The sequence below is a fragment of the Opisthocomus hoazin genome, chromosome 3, assembly GCF_030867145.1.
Source record: "Opisthocomus hoazin isolate bOpiHoa1 chromosome 3, bOpiHoa1.hap1, whole genome shotgun sequence".
In the NCBI taxonomy this organism is placed as follows: Eukaryota; Metazoa; Chordata; class Aves; order Opisthocomiformes; family Opisthocomidae; genus Opisthocomus; species Opisthocomus hoazin.
This window is the reverse complement of record NC_134416.1, coordinates 70006132-70023330: the sequence shown is the minus strand read 5'-3', so window position 1 is coordinate 70023330 and position 17199 is coordinate 70006132. Positions and strand designations below refer to the sequence as shown.

The 17199-nt window shown below is 48.5% G+C and overlaps 1 protein-coding gene across 1 annotated transcript in view; it reads right to left on the bottom strand.

Annotated features, from left to right (window-relative positions):
• Positions 1–1493, bottom strand: part of PARD6G (par-6 family cell polarity regulator gamma) — a 68077-nt gene extending 66584 nt beyond the window's left edge. Inside the window, exon 1 of the mRNA XM_075416607.1 lies at positions 1397–1493. Within this exon, the coding sequence (XP_075272722.1) occupies positions 1397–1468 (72 nt within the window). The 5' untranslated portion in view covers positions 1469–1493. The remainder of the gene's footprint in view (positions 1–1396) is intronic.
• Positions 1494–17199: the final 15706 nt, after the last annotated feature.

The following is a 17199-nucleotide window of genomic DNA, read 5'->3' as shown; positions in this document are numbered from 1 at the left end:
TGGGTGGGTTACACCTTGGAACCAGTACAAACTGAAGCAAAACTTCCCAGCAATGGAAGCTGGATGGAACTTTCCAGGCCAGCTGAGCCCCTTCAAGTGGCAACAGGAGGTCAGGAAATAAGGGCCTCAACCTACACGTCAGGTGCCACGTTTAGAAACAACTGGAGAGTCCCTTGGACATAGGGCAGTTCTCCCACTGAAGCCACCCGACCGTCCTCGGGTCTATGCGTTGCTCAAGGCTGTTTGATCTGAATCCAGATGTTTAACAGCAGCAAGGGACAGAAACGGGGAGCACAGAGTCCCAAAGGCGCTGCCTCCAGTACCGCCCCAGCGGGCGATCAGGGCTGTGCAGGACTCCAGGACGTGCAAACGCTGCTCCGTACTCTTCTCAACCTGCGCACTGCCTTACCGCCTTTCCTGGTCCACGCACACTGAAACGCGGGCTTCCACGGAGATTTCCCAGCGTCGCTTAAAAGCCACTCGTTTTTGCGCGCAGAGGCGGCAGGCAAGATTTCTGACGCGCCGGTTCAACCGAGAGCAACCAAAGCCCGTCGAAGAGAGCCCTCAGCAAGCCCCACCGCGGGCAGAGCGCCCGACGCCGCCATCCCCGGCAGCCAGCCGTTTCTGCCGCCCCTGGCAGCCCCAACACCACGAGGGTGCGAGAAGCGGCTGGCTGACGGCAGGTGCCGGCACCCCCGGGCGACACCCGGTAAAACAGCCACGGCAGGGCGAAGCCTCCCGCAGGCCTCGCTCCTCCGGCCGGGAGCCGCAGCGGGATTCCGGCGCTGCCAGCACCGGCCGGCGGGACCCGACCCTCCTCCCTCCCCCCAAATCCTCCGCTCCTCTCGCCAAACCGCGCCGGGGAGCCGGCCCACCACCCGGGAGACGGCCGGCGCTCCCACCCGCCCACCGGGCGGCCCCGGCCCCAGCCCCGGCCCTCCCCCCGCGCGAGGCGACCGGCGCTTTCCGAGCTGCCCCACGAAGTTAGCGCCGAAGTCCCCGCGGAGAAACAAAAGATCGAGGGGGAGTGGGGCCCCCGGCGCCCGCCCGCTCCAGCCCCGCCGCCGTCCCGGGGCCGGGCGGGGAAGGGTCGCGCCGCCGCCTCAGGCCGGGCAGGGGCGGCTCGGCGGGGGCGAGGCCGGGAGCTGCGCCCGGAGCGCGGATCCCGCCTCTCCGCGGGCTGCCGCCAGCCCGTCACCGCTCTCCGGGCTGCGGCTGGGGCACGGCTCCGGCAGCACCGGGGCGGGAGGGGCCCGGCGGGGGGGGGGGGGGGGGGGTCGAGGGGTGCCGGGGTACGGGGGGGCTCCATTCATTTTCGGGAGAGCCGCCGGTAGCGGGGGCCGGGCAGGGGCGCAGCGGGCCGCCGCCGGCCGAGGCCGCGCCGCGCTCTCCTCACCTTGCTCTTCACTTCCACCGCGCTGCACTCCAGATACCGCAGAGTCTGAGATTTGTTGAAGCTCCGGTTCATCTTCCCGGCCCCGCTGCCCTCGTCCCCCGCCGCGCCGCCGCCTCCCGCCCGCCCGCCGCGGGCCGCGCGCCCCCGGGACGCCCCCGCCAGCCGATCGCCCCGCGCGCGGCTGGGCGGCACGCGGGCGCCCCGCTACCGCTCCGCTCCGGCCACTTTGTCCCCGCGCGCCAATGAGAGCGGGCCGCTCCGCTGGGCTCGCGCTCCGACTCCCCCCAACAGCCGCGCGCCCGCGGCTCGCGCCGGGCGGGCCCCTGGGCCGGCAAGGCCCCGCCCTCGGCGACGCCCACCCGCGCCGCTTGGCCCCGCCCGCCGGGCGCCCCGCCCCCTCGGGGGGCGATGGCGTCCGGCGCTCCGCGGCCCCACGCGTGTTCGTGGCGGCGGGTGGGGGGTCTCGGGGGCGCCCGTCCTGTGCCAGCGAACCCCCCCCCAGGCAGTGCCGGCTGTTCATGAGGAGCGTCGGGATCGGGAAGGTGCTGCGGGCAGTTAGGCTGAGGCCACGTGCGGCCGGGTGTGGGGGGAGAGCCTGCGCCGCTCCCGCCCTGGAACGAACCGGCGGGCTGCCTGCCTCCGCCGGCACCCCTCCTTAGTTAGCCCGGTCGTTAACTGCAGAATCTCGAAGGGGCTCGTTTCTTTCCGCCTCCTGCCAAGGACCTCTGTAACTCCAGCAGAGCTTTTCCCCTCGGTCCGTTTCCTTCAGCCTCTGACAGCGGTGCTTTTCCCTGCGCGGCCCTGCCCAAAGCGCCAGCCGCGGCGCGGGGAGGGCGGGGGCAAGGCGCGGACCCGCGCAGCCGGTCTCCTGCTGCCCCGCGTCTCCCGGGACCGCCTGGCCGCCTGAGGAAGGAGCACAGAGCCCCGGCAGACGCGACGGACTGCCCGTCTGCCGCCCTCCAGGCCCGCTGGGCAGGTGTCACCGGCGGGGAGTACCCGTGATTTTAGGGGGGGGAAAAACACCTGAGCTGACTTTTCATGTGGCTCCCAGCGGGAGGATCAAACGCGTGGCCTGGCTACAAACCAGCTCCAGCATCTTGGAAAAGGGATCTGAAATAAACGTTTGCCATGTGTTCTGGGCTTGGTCTGTGTTTGGAAGGCTTGCTGTAAGTTAAACTGGAAAAATAAAGTCTAGAGAGCTGAGAAAAGAAGCGTTTGTGTGAACCTGATCTTCCCCTCTGTTTATTGTAGCCTGAGCAACGCAGCGGCTTCGCTTTCCTGTGGCAATGGCCAAGGCCGGGCTGTGGAGGTGCAGCATCCCCGGGGGGCTCAGGGGCTCAGCATCCCTTTGGGGATGTTTCCGTTTAAAGATGGACCTTGAGGTCCAACAGCTGGATTCATATGGTTCAACATCTGGACCAACAAGACCAGTTCACTGGAGTGAAGTTAATCGGTAGCTGCAGGACCGGTCTAGCCGTGTAACGTCCGACGGGGGAAATACCGGTACTACTGGCATTGCTGGGAGCGTCGGCAGGGACTTCAGGTGGGACGTCATTCCAGCCCCCCTGCCCTCCCGCTGACCCTCGGAAGGGGGTCCTGCTGTTCGCCTTACCCCCGAAAGAGCCCCGGGAGTGCTCTTACGCGTTGCGGGCACGAGGTGATGTGCTTGAATTCAGCATCACAACCGGAGAGAAGGAAAGATCTGTATTAATTTTTGTTCCAACTTTTTAGTTTGTTTATGGGGTTTTTTTCCTAAGAAAAAGTAAGTTCTCAACAGTTGGCAATCAATAAGCACTTTAATTTCAGTCCTAACTTTAAATTTAGCACTTCTTGTATTTGTGATGTTCATTTGAGAAGTACAGATTAAACTAATTTGTCTTTGTTTTTATTTTATGCTTCCTTCACGGAGTGCATATGCTTCATTACCATCTCTTTTATATTAATAAAGACTCTTCAAACTAATAATGCCTAATAAGCTGTGTGTAACCAGAATGGGAATTCAATGAATATGAAAATATATATATATATATATATTTTGGGGTGATGTAAAACCTGGTAAGCCAGGCTGGATTCGTAAAGAATAAAGATGCATTTTTCAAAGTGTAAGGCGGGGGTTGGTTTACCAGGAGGGCTAAGGGGACTTCCATTCTCCCTTCCCTGTCAGCAGCAGCCACTGAAGATCCTGTCCAGATTTCCACAGCCACATGAATACACAATCCTCTCCTTCTCATCTGCCCTGTCTTTGAAGCCGACAGGTGTATTGAGAACAGAAATTACTGGGGAGTGGAGCTAATGTTGCTTCTGTTTCTTCTGTCCTACAATAATTTAGAAGTGGTAGATCACTGCTGCTTTTTTTCCATTCACCCATGAGAGGAGCTGCTTTTCTGCTGTTCCATTCCTGCCTGCTTTTTTAACCTTTCATTAAACATTTGTTGCAGTAAACAAGGCGAATACACTGACAGGAGGAAATACGCTCTTAACACCTCTGAAGAGGCTATTGCTAGCAAATCTTTTTGAACTACTTCAACAAAATTTGATTTCTACTGCTTTTTCTCAGTTGATCAGTTTGCCTCTTTAAAAAATTCCATTGGTAAACCTGAATAAGATATTTTAATTTCATTTACTTTTGTTCAGGTTTTTAACATATGTTGCCATGACTTCAAACGTAATGATGAGTAGACTTTTAAAATATGTTTTACTTAAAAGAAATCAAATTTGAGTTAAATATTCATTCTTTTGTAAATTAATATAAACAATTTTTACCCACTCTGATCCAGGGAATGATCAGCTTCTGGATAGTTCACTGATTAGGCTAAAATAGGCACACATGTGAGTGGAGGGTCACAGTGCAAAAAAACAGCTCTATACTTTAGTTAGTAGAAAAATACAATAATATTATACAATTATTTATTAAATAATATAGTGTGTTATTTCTTAATATTTTTTATTAACGTTATACAAGCATTTATTAGAAGTGAATGCTTCTCAATGAAGCTTCACTGAAATCCAGATACACTTTTTTCTGTTCTGTTTCCAAATTACTTCCAGGTTTAATCCCTTTTCTCCAGAGCAGAGCTGAGGCACGACTAAGACAGCTTGAGAAAGCTCCTTCTTCTCCCGCCTCCCCTTCCCATGCCTGTGCTGGGCTGGAATGAGCAGTGACTTCAGCTCCGTAGACCAGCAGGAACCAAACCACTGTGTGTGCTCCCAGGCTGCCCCGGCCCCAGGGTGCACCAGGCGCTGCAGCCCCTGCCAGCTGTTTTCCTCCTCAAGCTCAGTTGCAAAGATGGTTTTAATTTAACTGCTTTTGCTCAGGCACCTTTCAGGGTTTTTTTTTTTAATCGTTTGCCGAGGGCATTGCATTCTTTTGACAGTTTCTATAAATCTTCATCTGTTTTAGTAATCCATAGTTAGTTTACCCTGTCTCTGACCTGTAGAGCTTTTAAATCACCATTTCTTTCCGGGTGCCCGTCTCTCAGCCTTGTTCCCAGATGCATCCAGAACATGGGGGCAAGTTTGCTCTCACCTTACTGCGTGCAGCACTGCACTAAATACCCTTGCTTCTTGCCCCAAACCGGACAGGGATGTCACAGCCCAGGGATCCTAACAGGCTGTTTAAAAAACATTCAGATATTCCTATTTTCAAAACTTTTTATTTACTGGGCCAATAAAAGGTGCTGCAGTGCATGCCTGACTCGCACTTCTGCGATGCTGGTTTTCAGCATGCGAGGAGCTTCCCTCTGACTAGCCGCATGCCTCATTAGTATTAACAAGTCGTCTGCATGCTCTGAGAGGTGAAAAAGTACCCTAGACTCACATCCAAGGATTTATTTTTCTCCCCCCTCCCCGTGCTGAATTTGCAAGCGTTACAAACAGCAGGTCCTCAGGGCTTGGGGGAGCCGCTGCAATGACAAATTGTTTTCGGTTTGTTTAAATGTAAACCAAAACGAAGCAGAGGAGAGCGGGGATGACAGCTATTGTTTTGCTTGCAGTGAGCAGTGTTCCCACCGCAGCGAGGATGGTTTCTACTTCACCAAGCGCAGAGGACCATGCCAGGGAAAATCAGTTGCCCCAGTGCAGGAGCCTACCTAGAGGGGAGCAGGAAGGATCCTGCTGATGGATGCTCCAGGACAGGAGACCAGCTGCTTCAGTGTTTTTCCATTGTGCTATCCCTCCTGGTGGTGAAACATCGTCTTTTTCTTTCCTTTTAAGAGCTTTCGCCTTCAGGCCTTCGAGATGTGTATGTGCGTTTAATAGGAAAAAGAGCAAAGAGAAACAGTTGTTTGTTCTCAAGGGGTGGGAGAGCCTGATGCTTCGCTTCTGCCAGGATGATGAAGCATTGAGGAAACCTCTCACATGACTTTACTAAAAACACTCCAAGAGGAGAGGCCAAAGGTGTAGCTGAGGGGACGGCACCTGCTGAGCTGCACTGCAGAGCTTGGAAGCGAGCACAGAGACAGGCGTTTGCTATTGCATCTCCCAGGATTTCTCCAAAGAGCTGCTTCTTGCTACCGACATCCTTTACCTTTTTTGTTTCTCCAGAATTCTACTCCTCACCCCACCGCTGGCCTTTGCCGTCCCCGCTTGGTGGCCCGAGAGGTCTTGGGGTGGCATGCAATGCAGCTCTGCCCGAAAGCAAGGGGGAAAGCCTCGCTCACCTTCCCCCTCTGAGCAGGCATCCGTGCTCAGAAAGGCCAGATGAAGCACTGGGGGTGAGAACTTGGCCATGAAAGGATGGCAGCATCACTGTATTTTAGAGCTCAATTTTCTTCTCTTTTAAAATAATGCCGGGAAGGAGCAGTGTGAGTGCTGCCGATGTGCCAAGGGAGAGGTGGGATACCGCAACCCCAGCGGCCAAACTCTGAGCATCACCGGGTAGGGAGCAGGGCGGGTCATCAGACTGATTGTCCTCTTTCCAAAATACACCTAAACTGGGGTTAAAAGCAACCGTGCTTTACAAGAATGGCAAAGGTGAGTTTGATTTGCAGGGGTGAGTTTGGTGGTAGGAGGAGGGAGGAGAGAGGATTGTGCTCTTTATTCTGCCCCCAAAGCATGCTGTGGCTGTATGAATCACCAGGATAAGACATTGCCCACAAAATGTAGAAATATTCAAACTATGTTTGTTCTGCGCATGTATTTTCTGAATTTGGTGATTTTTTTTCCTCCCTTTTAATTACTTTGATTCTTGGTTTTCCTTTTTTAACTAAGGAAAAAAAAATATGAACAAGCAGTAACGTCTCCCAGATGTCATTAATTTCAGCAGAAGAATAGATCTCATCCTCCACAAGTTGTCCAGAAGTAGGTCCTTCTCCTTCCATGTGGGGTAAAAGTGCTGTTTACAATGTGATTCCTTGCCGTGGAACATTAGAATCAACACAAACTTTACATACAAATCACTCACAGCTCATAGAAATCACGTAGCACAGCAAGGTTTCTGTGTCTGCTGCATGCTCTTATGGCTTGATAGTAAGTGTAACAAAGACTTACTGAAAGAAAGAAGGAAGAAGAAAAAGGGAGAAAGCAGAGGTTCTGTCAAAGAAGGTGATTTCCCTGGTTGGTAGTATGGATTTGTGACATTCAATCGTTGTTCAGGAAGGACTGACTTAAATTTTGGAATGCTCTTTAAGTCTCTAGATGAAAGCTGCTGTGCAGATAGCAGCTACTTATGATGTTAGAATGATGACTGCAAATACTTTAAAAATATTATTAATTTAAAGGCAGCACTGCTGATCACAGGCCTGGGATGTGGGAGTGTCTGCCTGGTTCTCTTCCTCCAAGAGAAAGCTGTGTTTCACTTTGTCCCTTCATTATTGAACCTACTTGTACAGTAAATCAAAGCACGGTTGTAAGTTGGCAAGTGCAGGATACATCTTCAAATTAGACCAGTGCTATCAAACAATTTGTGCAGTTGGCATCATCTTTATCTTCCCAAGCACCTCTTCTGCGTGAAAATGTGAATGGGCTATTGAAACACACATTATGACCCTGGAGTAGTTTTTCTGCTGTAGTTACTGAATTTTCTAATGGAGTTAAGCTGACCAGATCTTCCTTAAATTAATAAATTGGAAAGAAAAGTAGTACTGTTAACTTTCAAAGATAATGGCTATACAAGAAATCTGCTATCATGAAAATATAATCATGCCTTCCTTCTGGTTATGGTCCAAGTACTTATCCAACTGGCTTAGTGAACAGAGAAGACCACCTGTGACACCCCTCTGCAATTCTTCTCAATCACTAACTGGGTTTAACATCTTTTGGGTAACCATTTAACTCATACGAATGCCATCTACTATCTTTGTCGGCCCTGGCAGCTGAAGTGTGGGGTTTGGTAGCAAGATAGGAGAATACAACTTTTGCTCAGCCATACTCAGTCCCTCATCAAAAACACAGAGAGGTGTTTAGCCTGGCATGGGATGCAATTAACTGGAAGGAGCAACCAGAATCTTCATGAAAATATAATTTATTGAGAACTTCCATTTGGGAAGTGACTAAAGGTCACTTTAAATAAATGTCCCCAATATCCCTGAATTTCAGCTCTACCAATTTGTGAGGTACTATGTCTAGCTATCAAGTCAAGCCCTCTCAGAAGTGGTGGTTAGTGGTCTCACCTGCTAATAAGGGGAAATAATAAGAAACCATCCTAGCCACGAGTGTTATACAACATACAAATCTTGACTGTTTGCTTGCTAACTTGAATCCCTAAAAAATGTAACACACTGCAGCTGAAAGCTTCTTAGTAAAAAAAAAAAAAGTCAGATGACTTTTCAAGTCTCCTCTTTGCAAGATTTTCTTGGCAGATCTTCTAGACCAGCGGCAGTGTTAAGATTAAGATAGATTCAAAGATGTAGTTCCTGATTAATAAGAATGATAAAAAAAAAGATGAGAGGGAAAGGTTACGTACATTCATATAGCAAAATCCCTCTGATGTTTGCCAAACCATTGCACATTAGCTGTACCAGGCTGAAATCCCCTGATCCCGTCAGAAGTACTGAAGCAAACTCTTCTATGGAAAGGCACTGTGAAGCTCTTAATTGCCTGGGACTGGGCACAATCTCTTCCTCACCCACCTGATTTGCAAAGAGATTTGCCAAGGAGCAGATTACTGCATTAGAGACGTCTTTCAGCACGCATTTGGGCCCTGCAAACACTGAAGTTTGAAATTGTTTGTGCACAATCAATCCTTTCCAAAGCTGGGGCAAACAGTCTCATGTGAGGCTTGAAGGAGTCCTTCGAAGCAGCTGCTGAGAAATGCGTGAAGCATGAAGCACATTATATACTCTTCTCACAGGCTGAGGGCCAGATGTTCAGTGGGTATAAAGCGGCAGGACCCTCAGTGGGGCTTTTTTGGGGGCCATGATGATTTATACCAGCCCAGAGTCAGGCCTTAAGTGTTTCAGCAAGCAACTTCCCCTGACCTCTGCTGCTGGAGGGGCTGATTTTATAACCTTTGGTCTAACCTCCGTCCTGCGCCGACATCCTCCATGAGGTGTGAAGGGAAGGGAAGTGTTCAGGATTGCTGGCTCAAGGTGCTGGAAAGAGAAATCGCTCAGAAGATTCCTGACATGGCTTCTCCAGGCCAGTTTGCTGAAGTAATCACAGGTTTTTGGTTGTGGTGTATTTACATATTTTCTTTCCCGTGTTTCTGCTGCTATCAATGTATGTAGGTTCTTTCGATTTGTTTCCTCTCAAAGCAAGTTCCCTTTTGCACCCTCTTAAGATCAGGAAATGAGAATATTTCTATACAAGGGTGATGTTCCTGTGCTTTTTTTTTTCCTTCATAACTTGCATCTTCCTGAAGCATGAATGAGGATTAATTATGTGAGTATGGATTTCAGAAGCAGGCCTTTTGGCCTTTTTGATAGTGTCATGGGAGGAAAAACTGTTTCCCAGAACCAAACAATTTTATTGCATTCCAGAATCATGTGCGAAACAGGGATCCCATCTGTTTGACAGCATTCCCACTATGTATGGTTCTGCCTGTAGCTCACCAGCGTAAGCAGTTCAACAAAGGAGCCTCAGTTTTCAAAGCTAAGGTTTTCTTCAGAATACAAGACATCAGTAAAAAGGGCTTCATCACAGTTTGCACGTTAGTCAAGCTGTATTTTCTTAAATATTGATTTGGCTGGTAAGGCCACTGCAGGGTAGTGTAGTGCTACAGTAATCACTCCTAAACTAAGCCTGCTCTGAGATCAGTTTTGCCAATTTCTCTAAATCTGCAATAAATGAATAAATAACAAAACCATTAACCTCAAACCCAATGGATTAAATTTGGGCTGAAACAGACTTCCTTATTTTTTCCCCTGACAGCTGGAAGAGGTTTGAACAAAGGGTGCCAGAAAGGAGCACTCTAAGTTTAGGCCAGTTTACCAGTGATTCTGCAATAAAAAGAATATGAAATATAGGAGAGAGATTTTAATTTATGAGATTCCTCTAACTGTAGGCTGGTGCCTGGGATTTTTTATCATCACCAAGAACATCAGCAAGTTTTGGTTAACAAGTACAATGAAGGACTTCTGGAAACTCTAGGTAAGGGTTTTATAGTTGCTTAGTTCTGCATATCTCAATTTCTAAGTGTCTGCTTTGAGTGACCTTAAAGTCCCTTTACTGATCTCTCCATCTGACTGTTCAGGATTCCCCTAACAGCTCTGGAAAACCTTAAGTTTCATCCTTGTGATTTCCTTTCAGAAACTGATCTAAAAGAATAAAATGCAGTTTCAGGGGATGCTTGCCCATGGAAAGACATCATTGTTTGGCTGGGAAGTCAGCCTTGCTGGGGTGTGTGCTTTGCCTGCAGGCGGGGAGTGATGCCCACCTAGCCCAGTTTGCCCCAGCCTCCCTCTGTCCAGCCCTTTCCCTGTGGTTAGAGGAGTCATGGAATATTTGTGCGACTCTCAAAGGACCCAGCTTGTGGGTAGTGGCAGGAGGGCTGGAAGGGAGGTGTCTTCCAAGACAGGGGCTGAAGTTGTTTTCTCCTTTCCTATGACAGTTTGGAGGGAGTGCAGGGTATCTCAGGAGCCTTATTCTACTCTTTCTTCCCCAAAGTCCACCTGAGCACCTCTGGTGCGCCAGCAGAGCTAAACAGCCATGCCAGCTCTTTCCTGTAGTCCTCCTGTACACACAGCTCTAGGAAGCATCATTGGAGGGTGTCAGCATCTTCCCTGATCTTCCAGGATGTCTCTCACAAGGTGTAGGTGTTACAGCTGTCATCCATTGCCTAGATTTTCATGCTGTCTGGGATCTACCATGATGCAGGCAGTTGTTTGGTTCCAATATATAGAATAATAAGGTGATAATTCTTTAAGAGGTCAACATTCACTCCTTTCTTGCGCTTCGTTTGTCTCTGGCTGCTTCCCTCGCAGGAGAGCAGAACCGCGGATCAGAACTCCACACTCACTTTGTACTTGTTCGCACTTCTCATTCACACACAGTCATGCAACATTAACTTGGAAATCAAAAAATGCCATCAGCTACTCTCGGAGCTCGCCTGTGAACCGAAATGCCGTTGAGTCCTCTCAGAGCCTGCCTATAAAACCAAAATGCCGTTGACTCTTCTTGGAGCCTGCCCACAGAACACCATGAGGTGCTCTACCCACCTGTGGATAGAGTACTCTCTCCTGAACCCTGACGGAAAATAAAATAGATTTGCGATCCTTGATCTTGGATAAAGCACAACCCAGGCACAATAACGGTAACCAACTAACCTCACGAGTTTATTTACTACAGCTCTAGAAGTAATGGTCTAACAAAAACAGCGCAAAGAAGAGGAAGAAGGAAGGAAGGAAGGAAGGAAGGAAAGAAGAGGAAAGAGAGAAGAGAAGAGAAAGAGAGATAGATAGATTAGCACTGGGAAAGGAAAGAGGGATAGTTATCATCCAGGATCCCGCCGTGTCCCGTGGGTCCCTTGCTGATGGTCCTCCGCAGTCAGTGGTGGGTGCACACCCGCAGTCTCTCAGAGGGTCCTTTTATATCCATCCGAGGCAACCGGCTGTGGTCAGTTTGCACCAATCATTTCATACTCGTGGCTCTTCCACCAGTCACCTTGGTACACGTGGGTTTCTGTGGTGTAGTCTCTTGGCTGCACCTGGTGGGTCTCATCTCCCTGAAGTTTGTTACAGTTCTCTGGTCAGTGGTTCCCCAGTTGCTAGCCAGCCATGGTCAATCAAGAGGCAGAAAGCCTTCCCTTGCAGCTAGGCTGGGGTGCCAGGGGAGACACAAAATGGCGGCAAATTCTGTGAGGCATCTCACAAAATGCAGGGGCTGTGTCCCACAGCAGCTCCGCATGGGTGGCCTGTGGGGCGCAAGGGAGACAGGTAGGACTTTCAATCCTTAGGTTCATCTGTAGCTGTAAGCACCATGATGGGCAACGACAGAGAGATCAACTCATGGGCAATGAAGAGTCATCCCTTACCTGACTAACAACTCATATGGGTGTGGGTGCTTTTGGGAGCACATCTGTGGCAAGGCTATAGCTGGCCCTTGGGCTTTTGAAAGGGGGCAGCCTGGGCTGGAGGTGCTTCCAGGCACCGAGGCCGGGAGAAGTAACAGACGTTGAAACTACTCACTATTTTCATCTCTGTAAGAAAACTTAGGATTTTTCAGGGGCACAGTACTGTTAGTTTTATCAGCAACAAGTCAAAACGTGTTGATCTTCTGGCAGGTGGGAAGACACCTAGCAGCTGTGGAGGAGAGGCCGGGGGAGGGGTTGGGCTTCAGGACCAAGTAGCAGGTCCCTCAGCTTCTTCATTTGTAAAATCAGAATGAAAAAAACAGCCGTGTCTCTACATCACAGGGTTAGCATGAGGCTTAATTATCTTGTGTTTGTGACACCCTGCCGAAAGGTGTTAAGATAGTTAGAAACGTAACTCTTACATCTGTTGAACCGTACTCCGGTGGGGCCACAGCCTGTTATTAAGATTTCTAGCAGTTGTCACAGCGCAAATGGTGATTGGGAGTACGGTAACAAGGAGCACGAGCGGCTTTCCTCTCTCCAAGAACAGGCATGCTCAAGTGTCGCTGCTGTCTGCATGCCTCCGTGTCCAGGGGCCAAGGGAGTCTATACTGAAACATGGTTTTTATAATAGACATCTAGCCTCTAAAATCAGACTAATCTGTTCCATGCCTGCTACCCTCACTGCAGGCAACTGCAGAGAGAGGCACTTGCCATTGGAAAGGATGTTTTAATGATGCCGTTAAGGAGCAGAGTGACATCATCTGAATTTTTTGGAACAATGGCCTTTCCCTCACAACTGCCTTGGCTCGTGTTCCCTTTGCACTGGTGCCACGTGCCTGGCTGGGACCTGACGTTATTCCTGATGCTGAGTGCCAGGAGAAAGCGATCTCTGGAGAGCGGGTGGTCGGGAGGAGTCAGCAGAATGCTGATGGGCTCTGGTTCGTTTTCAGTCTGTCGGGGGGCAGTGATGGTATTTGGTTTTTGCCTGCTCCATGTTTCAAACTTGTAACTTGCTAGGAAAATACCTGCCTACAGCGCAGGGATCCAGCTCGTTGGTATTTGAGGTGCCGGAGGTGGTGACACACATGGATGGGAGGGAGCCAAAGTCAGGTGCTCTAGGTAAGGGCTGGAAGCTTGCTGGACAGGAATCAGGCACTGATGAGCTCAGGACACACTGGAGGACAGAAATAAACCAGGATCCTATGAACAACGACTTCCCTCATTACTCTCTTTCATCTCCAAAGCAGGTCAGTCCTTTGCATCGTGGTGAATCTTGGTTCTCCTTCTCTTCCCCTGCTGCTTCCCTAAAGTTCCTCAGCTTCCTTTGCTTTACTGCATTCCTGCTTCTCAGCCTGATGCTTGTTTCTTCTGATGCAACTTGGAGCTGTTTCCCACCAAGCCTGGGTTTACTGGTCTTCACAGAAGTGACGAGCCTCCTACCCCATTTGGGTGTCTGGGCCCAGCACGACCTGCAGGAGCTAAGCGTGCCTAACCTGGGGAGGGTTTTCTGCAAATGTAACCATTCAAATCTCTGAAGATCGTACAAACAAGGACTCCTCACACGCTAAGGGTTTGGAAAAAATTAGATGCATGTCGGTGGCTATGCCAGAAGTCTCCTACTCAGCAAAACGCTGCACAAGTATCATCTGCATGAATACAATCTTTTTCTCAAATCCTGTTAACATTAGTAATTTCCAAATGAAAGATCACACAATGTATTTATTTTAAATATGGATAAGAGGTATATTCCCTAGTGTCTTCCTTGGAAACAGTGGAGCTGTTTTGCCTGAAACAAACAATACAAAATAATCCTAAATAACCCCTTCCAAACCACAAAAATCCCAAACCGAAGTCAACTCCCAACAAGAATAAACTAGCCTGAGGTAGGCACCCGGGGAAGGCTTCAGCTCGCTCACTTTTGGCAATGCTGTAAGAAAGCGAAGGCAGGATCTCGTGCCAGGAAACGCCAGGCAACCTGCACCCACGGTGGCTGCCCATCTTGCCTGTTGCAGCTGGCCTGGACACTCGGCACCCCATTCCAGGGGCTCTGGCTGCAGATGTCAGGCAGTCTCCATTAGGAATTCCTGCTGGCAAGCTACACCTGAAAAGCAGCTCCAGCAACCTTTTTTTTTTTTTTTTTTTTTTAAATGCAAAGCGGTATGAAATATGTGAGGCAGCCAGGACTACGTAAGGCCGTTTGGATAATCACTGTGCGGAGACCTAGTACCATTTTCTAAACCAACGGTCTCCTGAAAGGTTGGTTCACCACCCAGTAGTAGTTGAAAGGACAAATTGACCCTTGGTTTTACTAGGAGGGGAGGGGCAGACCTTCACCAATGCCCTTACAAACCCACAGTGAACATCTCTCTCGAATATCTGGTGTGTGATTCCCACCCCATCTCTCGAAGATGGCACAGCTGAATTAGAAAAGGTGCAGATAGGCACAACAAAGCTGGCTGGAGGTGTGATACAGCTTCTCTGCTACAGAAGATGAACTAAAGCTCCACAGTCTGGGGAAAAAATAGGACTGAGAGGAGATAGTGGAGAGGTTATAAAACCAGGAAGTGAATGAAGAAGATGAATAAGGAGTAATTATTAACACAAGACAAGAGTTAGGAAGCTTTAGATGGAGTTATCAGATAGCAGGTTTAAAGCAAAGAAGAGAAAGTATTTTTCTCCCATAGCACATCATTAAACAGTGGGATGCCACAGGATGCTGTGAAGGCTAAAAGATTAAATTAATTCAAAAGCACTTAGATTCACAGAAGAAAGGCTATGAAGGCTAATAAACACAGAGCTGTGGATACATCCTTTAAATCAAAACTCCATGCTCCCAGTTGCTAGAAGCCAAAACAACACACCAGGAAAAGCAGCACTGCATGCTGGTCCTAGTCTTTCATTTATTTTTTATTTCCTTTTGTATTCATTTCTAACCTTTTTCAGAGACTACAAGCTGAGTGGTATTACACATATGGTTGTTCTTCTACTTACAGTACAGTAACTGTGGAAGTGCACCATCTATCAATTGAGGCAACTGGGAAAACAACGTGGTCAAGACATGGTTCTCTGGGCTGGAAGTTCATTAACACAGCTCCAGCAGAGCTACATCAAGAATCAATTTTTACTGTTCTTTTTCAACTACAAATAACTGCTTGAAACACTAGTCCTTTCCAGCTAGGTTTGGTGGATTGTGCTTCCTTAGAAAGGTTACCGTCTATAAAATAGCCACAAGCAAGATGAATACAAAGCATGCTTTGGCTGGATGCTAGTCTTCTCTTTTCACAGAAGGTATGAAATTTGGAGTAATGTGCAGCATGTTTTAAGTTATGTTGTAAAGTTGCCTCAAAGCCACTTCTTAGGGAAACAATAATTCTTGGGAAAAAGTGCCAGCTAAGAATTAGTGCTGATAAAACCTGCATTGTTCTTCCTGAGGATTCTCATGGGAAACTTCTAATTTTGCTATTTTAAATTATTTTCAGAAAATGTGCTAACAGTTGTAGGTGTTTTGGAAGAAGATTAAGTGGAGGAGTAGGTGACAGGCATAAATATAAAACAAGAATCGTGAACTCTGTGTCACCGAGCTTGTCACGTGTGATTTGAATACTCCTGAGATGATAAGCCATGCCTTACAACCTCTTAGTTTTTAAGCCAGGCATCAGGTTGCAGGAGCACATCTCCCAGCTTAAATCAGCTTATATGTGGACGAGTGGAAAGTGTTCCTGGAAAAAGAAGAGAAAAGTATCTCCAAAGGTATCTTTTCCCTTTAATACACTGCCAAGGGTTTTCTTATAACAGGAAGAGTTAGTTCACACGGACTGGTAGGCCAGGATTTGGGCCTCCGACATAGTAGAAGGGAAGTTAAAACATGTGAAATTATGCTGCTAATGAGCCTAAGACAATTGGCAAGTCATTATCTCCTGTCAGAGAAGCTGGAAAAGCAGTGGGAGGAAAAAGAGCCTGCGCTGTCTGCAGGACTATTTTGGCTGCTAATGAACTTGCATGAATGAAAGAACATCAAATCCAGGCCAGGAGTCCTTCTCATTTGTTTATTTCTTCCTGCAGGGATTTGTCTGAAGCTGCTTAGTAGACTGCTGTCTGATGTCTTCAGGTTCCATCCAGTATCATCCCACCTTCGAAGCAACGACCTTAAATCTGTTGCCGATGGGAATGGGTATCTTTAGACAACTGCGTCTTTCAGATCCCCCACGTTCTACCTCCTCTGCTGTCCACCACTGCTCCGTTGCGAGGTTGCTAATGGCACTGAAGTCACCACCATGGCTGGGTGCAGCATGGTGCAGCCCCTCACCTTCACCTCGACGTTCCCCACAGTCGCTCTGCTCTGCGTGGCAGCCTCAGCAAGTTCAATTCATGCCGTTGTTTCCGCTGCTGGCGATAACCTGGTGACTTTGTGATGTGAGTATGCTTCCTCCTAGAAAAGAAAGCCATAGGGATTTTTTTTTCCCGTTTTCACTGACAATATGTGTTTACAACTTTCAGATTAACAGCATATGTTATTAGTAGCATGTCTGTGTTGCTATTTTGTTCGTGACTGACCACAACCTGTTGTTCAGCTCTTTCTTGTCTTCCTAAGAATCAGTGGTTGGACGTCAGACTGGACTGTATTCACCTCCTCAGATTTCAGACTGAGCCTTTGATATCAGTCCCCATACCGTGATAAGATTTTCCTCTGGCCTTTAAGAAAATACCACCCCAAACTTCATCACCCCTTCTCCATCTTCATTTACACACCATCTTCTCATTGTTTGGCACAAGTTTTTCTTTTCTTCAGGCTGTAGACCCCTCAGTCTCCAAATGCTTTCGTTCATTTCACCAAGCCCTTATAATTTCTGCCTGTTTTTTCCCATTTTCCTACCTGTTTAGACAGTCTGGTATAAAGTATTCCCAATTCTGTTTTAAGAGAAAGGCAAAGCTCTCCTGCGGTTAATGTGTTGCTTTGTTTTAGCACTTTTACACTAACCTACAAGGAATGATTAACTGTCACTCCATCTTCCCTAAGCGTTACAGGATGGCTAGCCTGTATTTCCAAGTGGAGAACAAGAAAGACATCCAGGGCTCCCAGTGAGGGTGAGAGAGCTCTTGGTAGATGATGAAGCCTGCCCTGGATTTATGCCAGGCTTTGTATATAACAGGATTAAAATTTTCACTGACCTTTGTCAGGCATTTCGCTGTTGGTTTCAGCCTTGACAGGGCAGAGAAAGTACCCTTACACCCAAGAGATCCAACATTCAATATTCAGTGTGTAGGGGAATAGCAGATTCAGCTCTGCTTCCTGAAGCACAAGCTCACATGGATTGGCTGTTTATTTCTAGTGACAAAGGGGGAAAAATTCCTC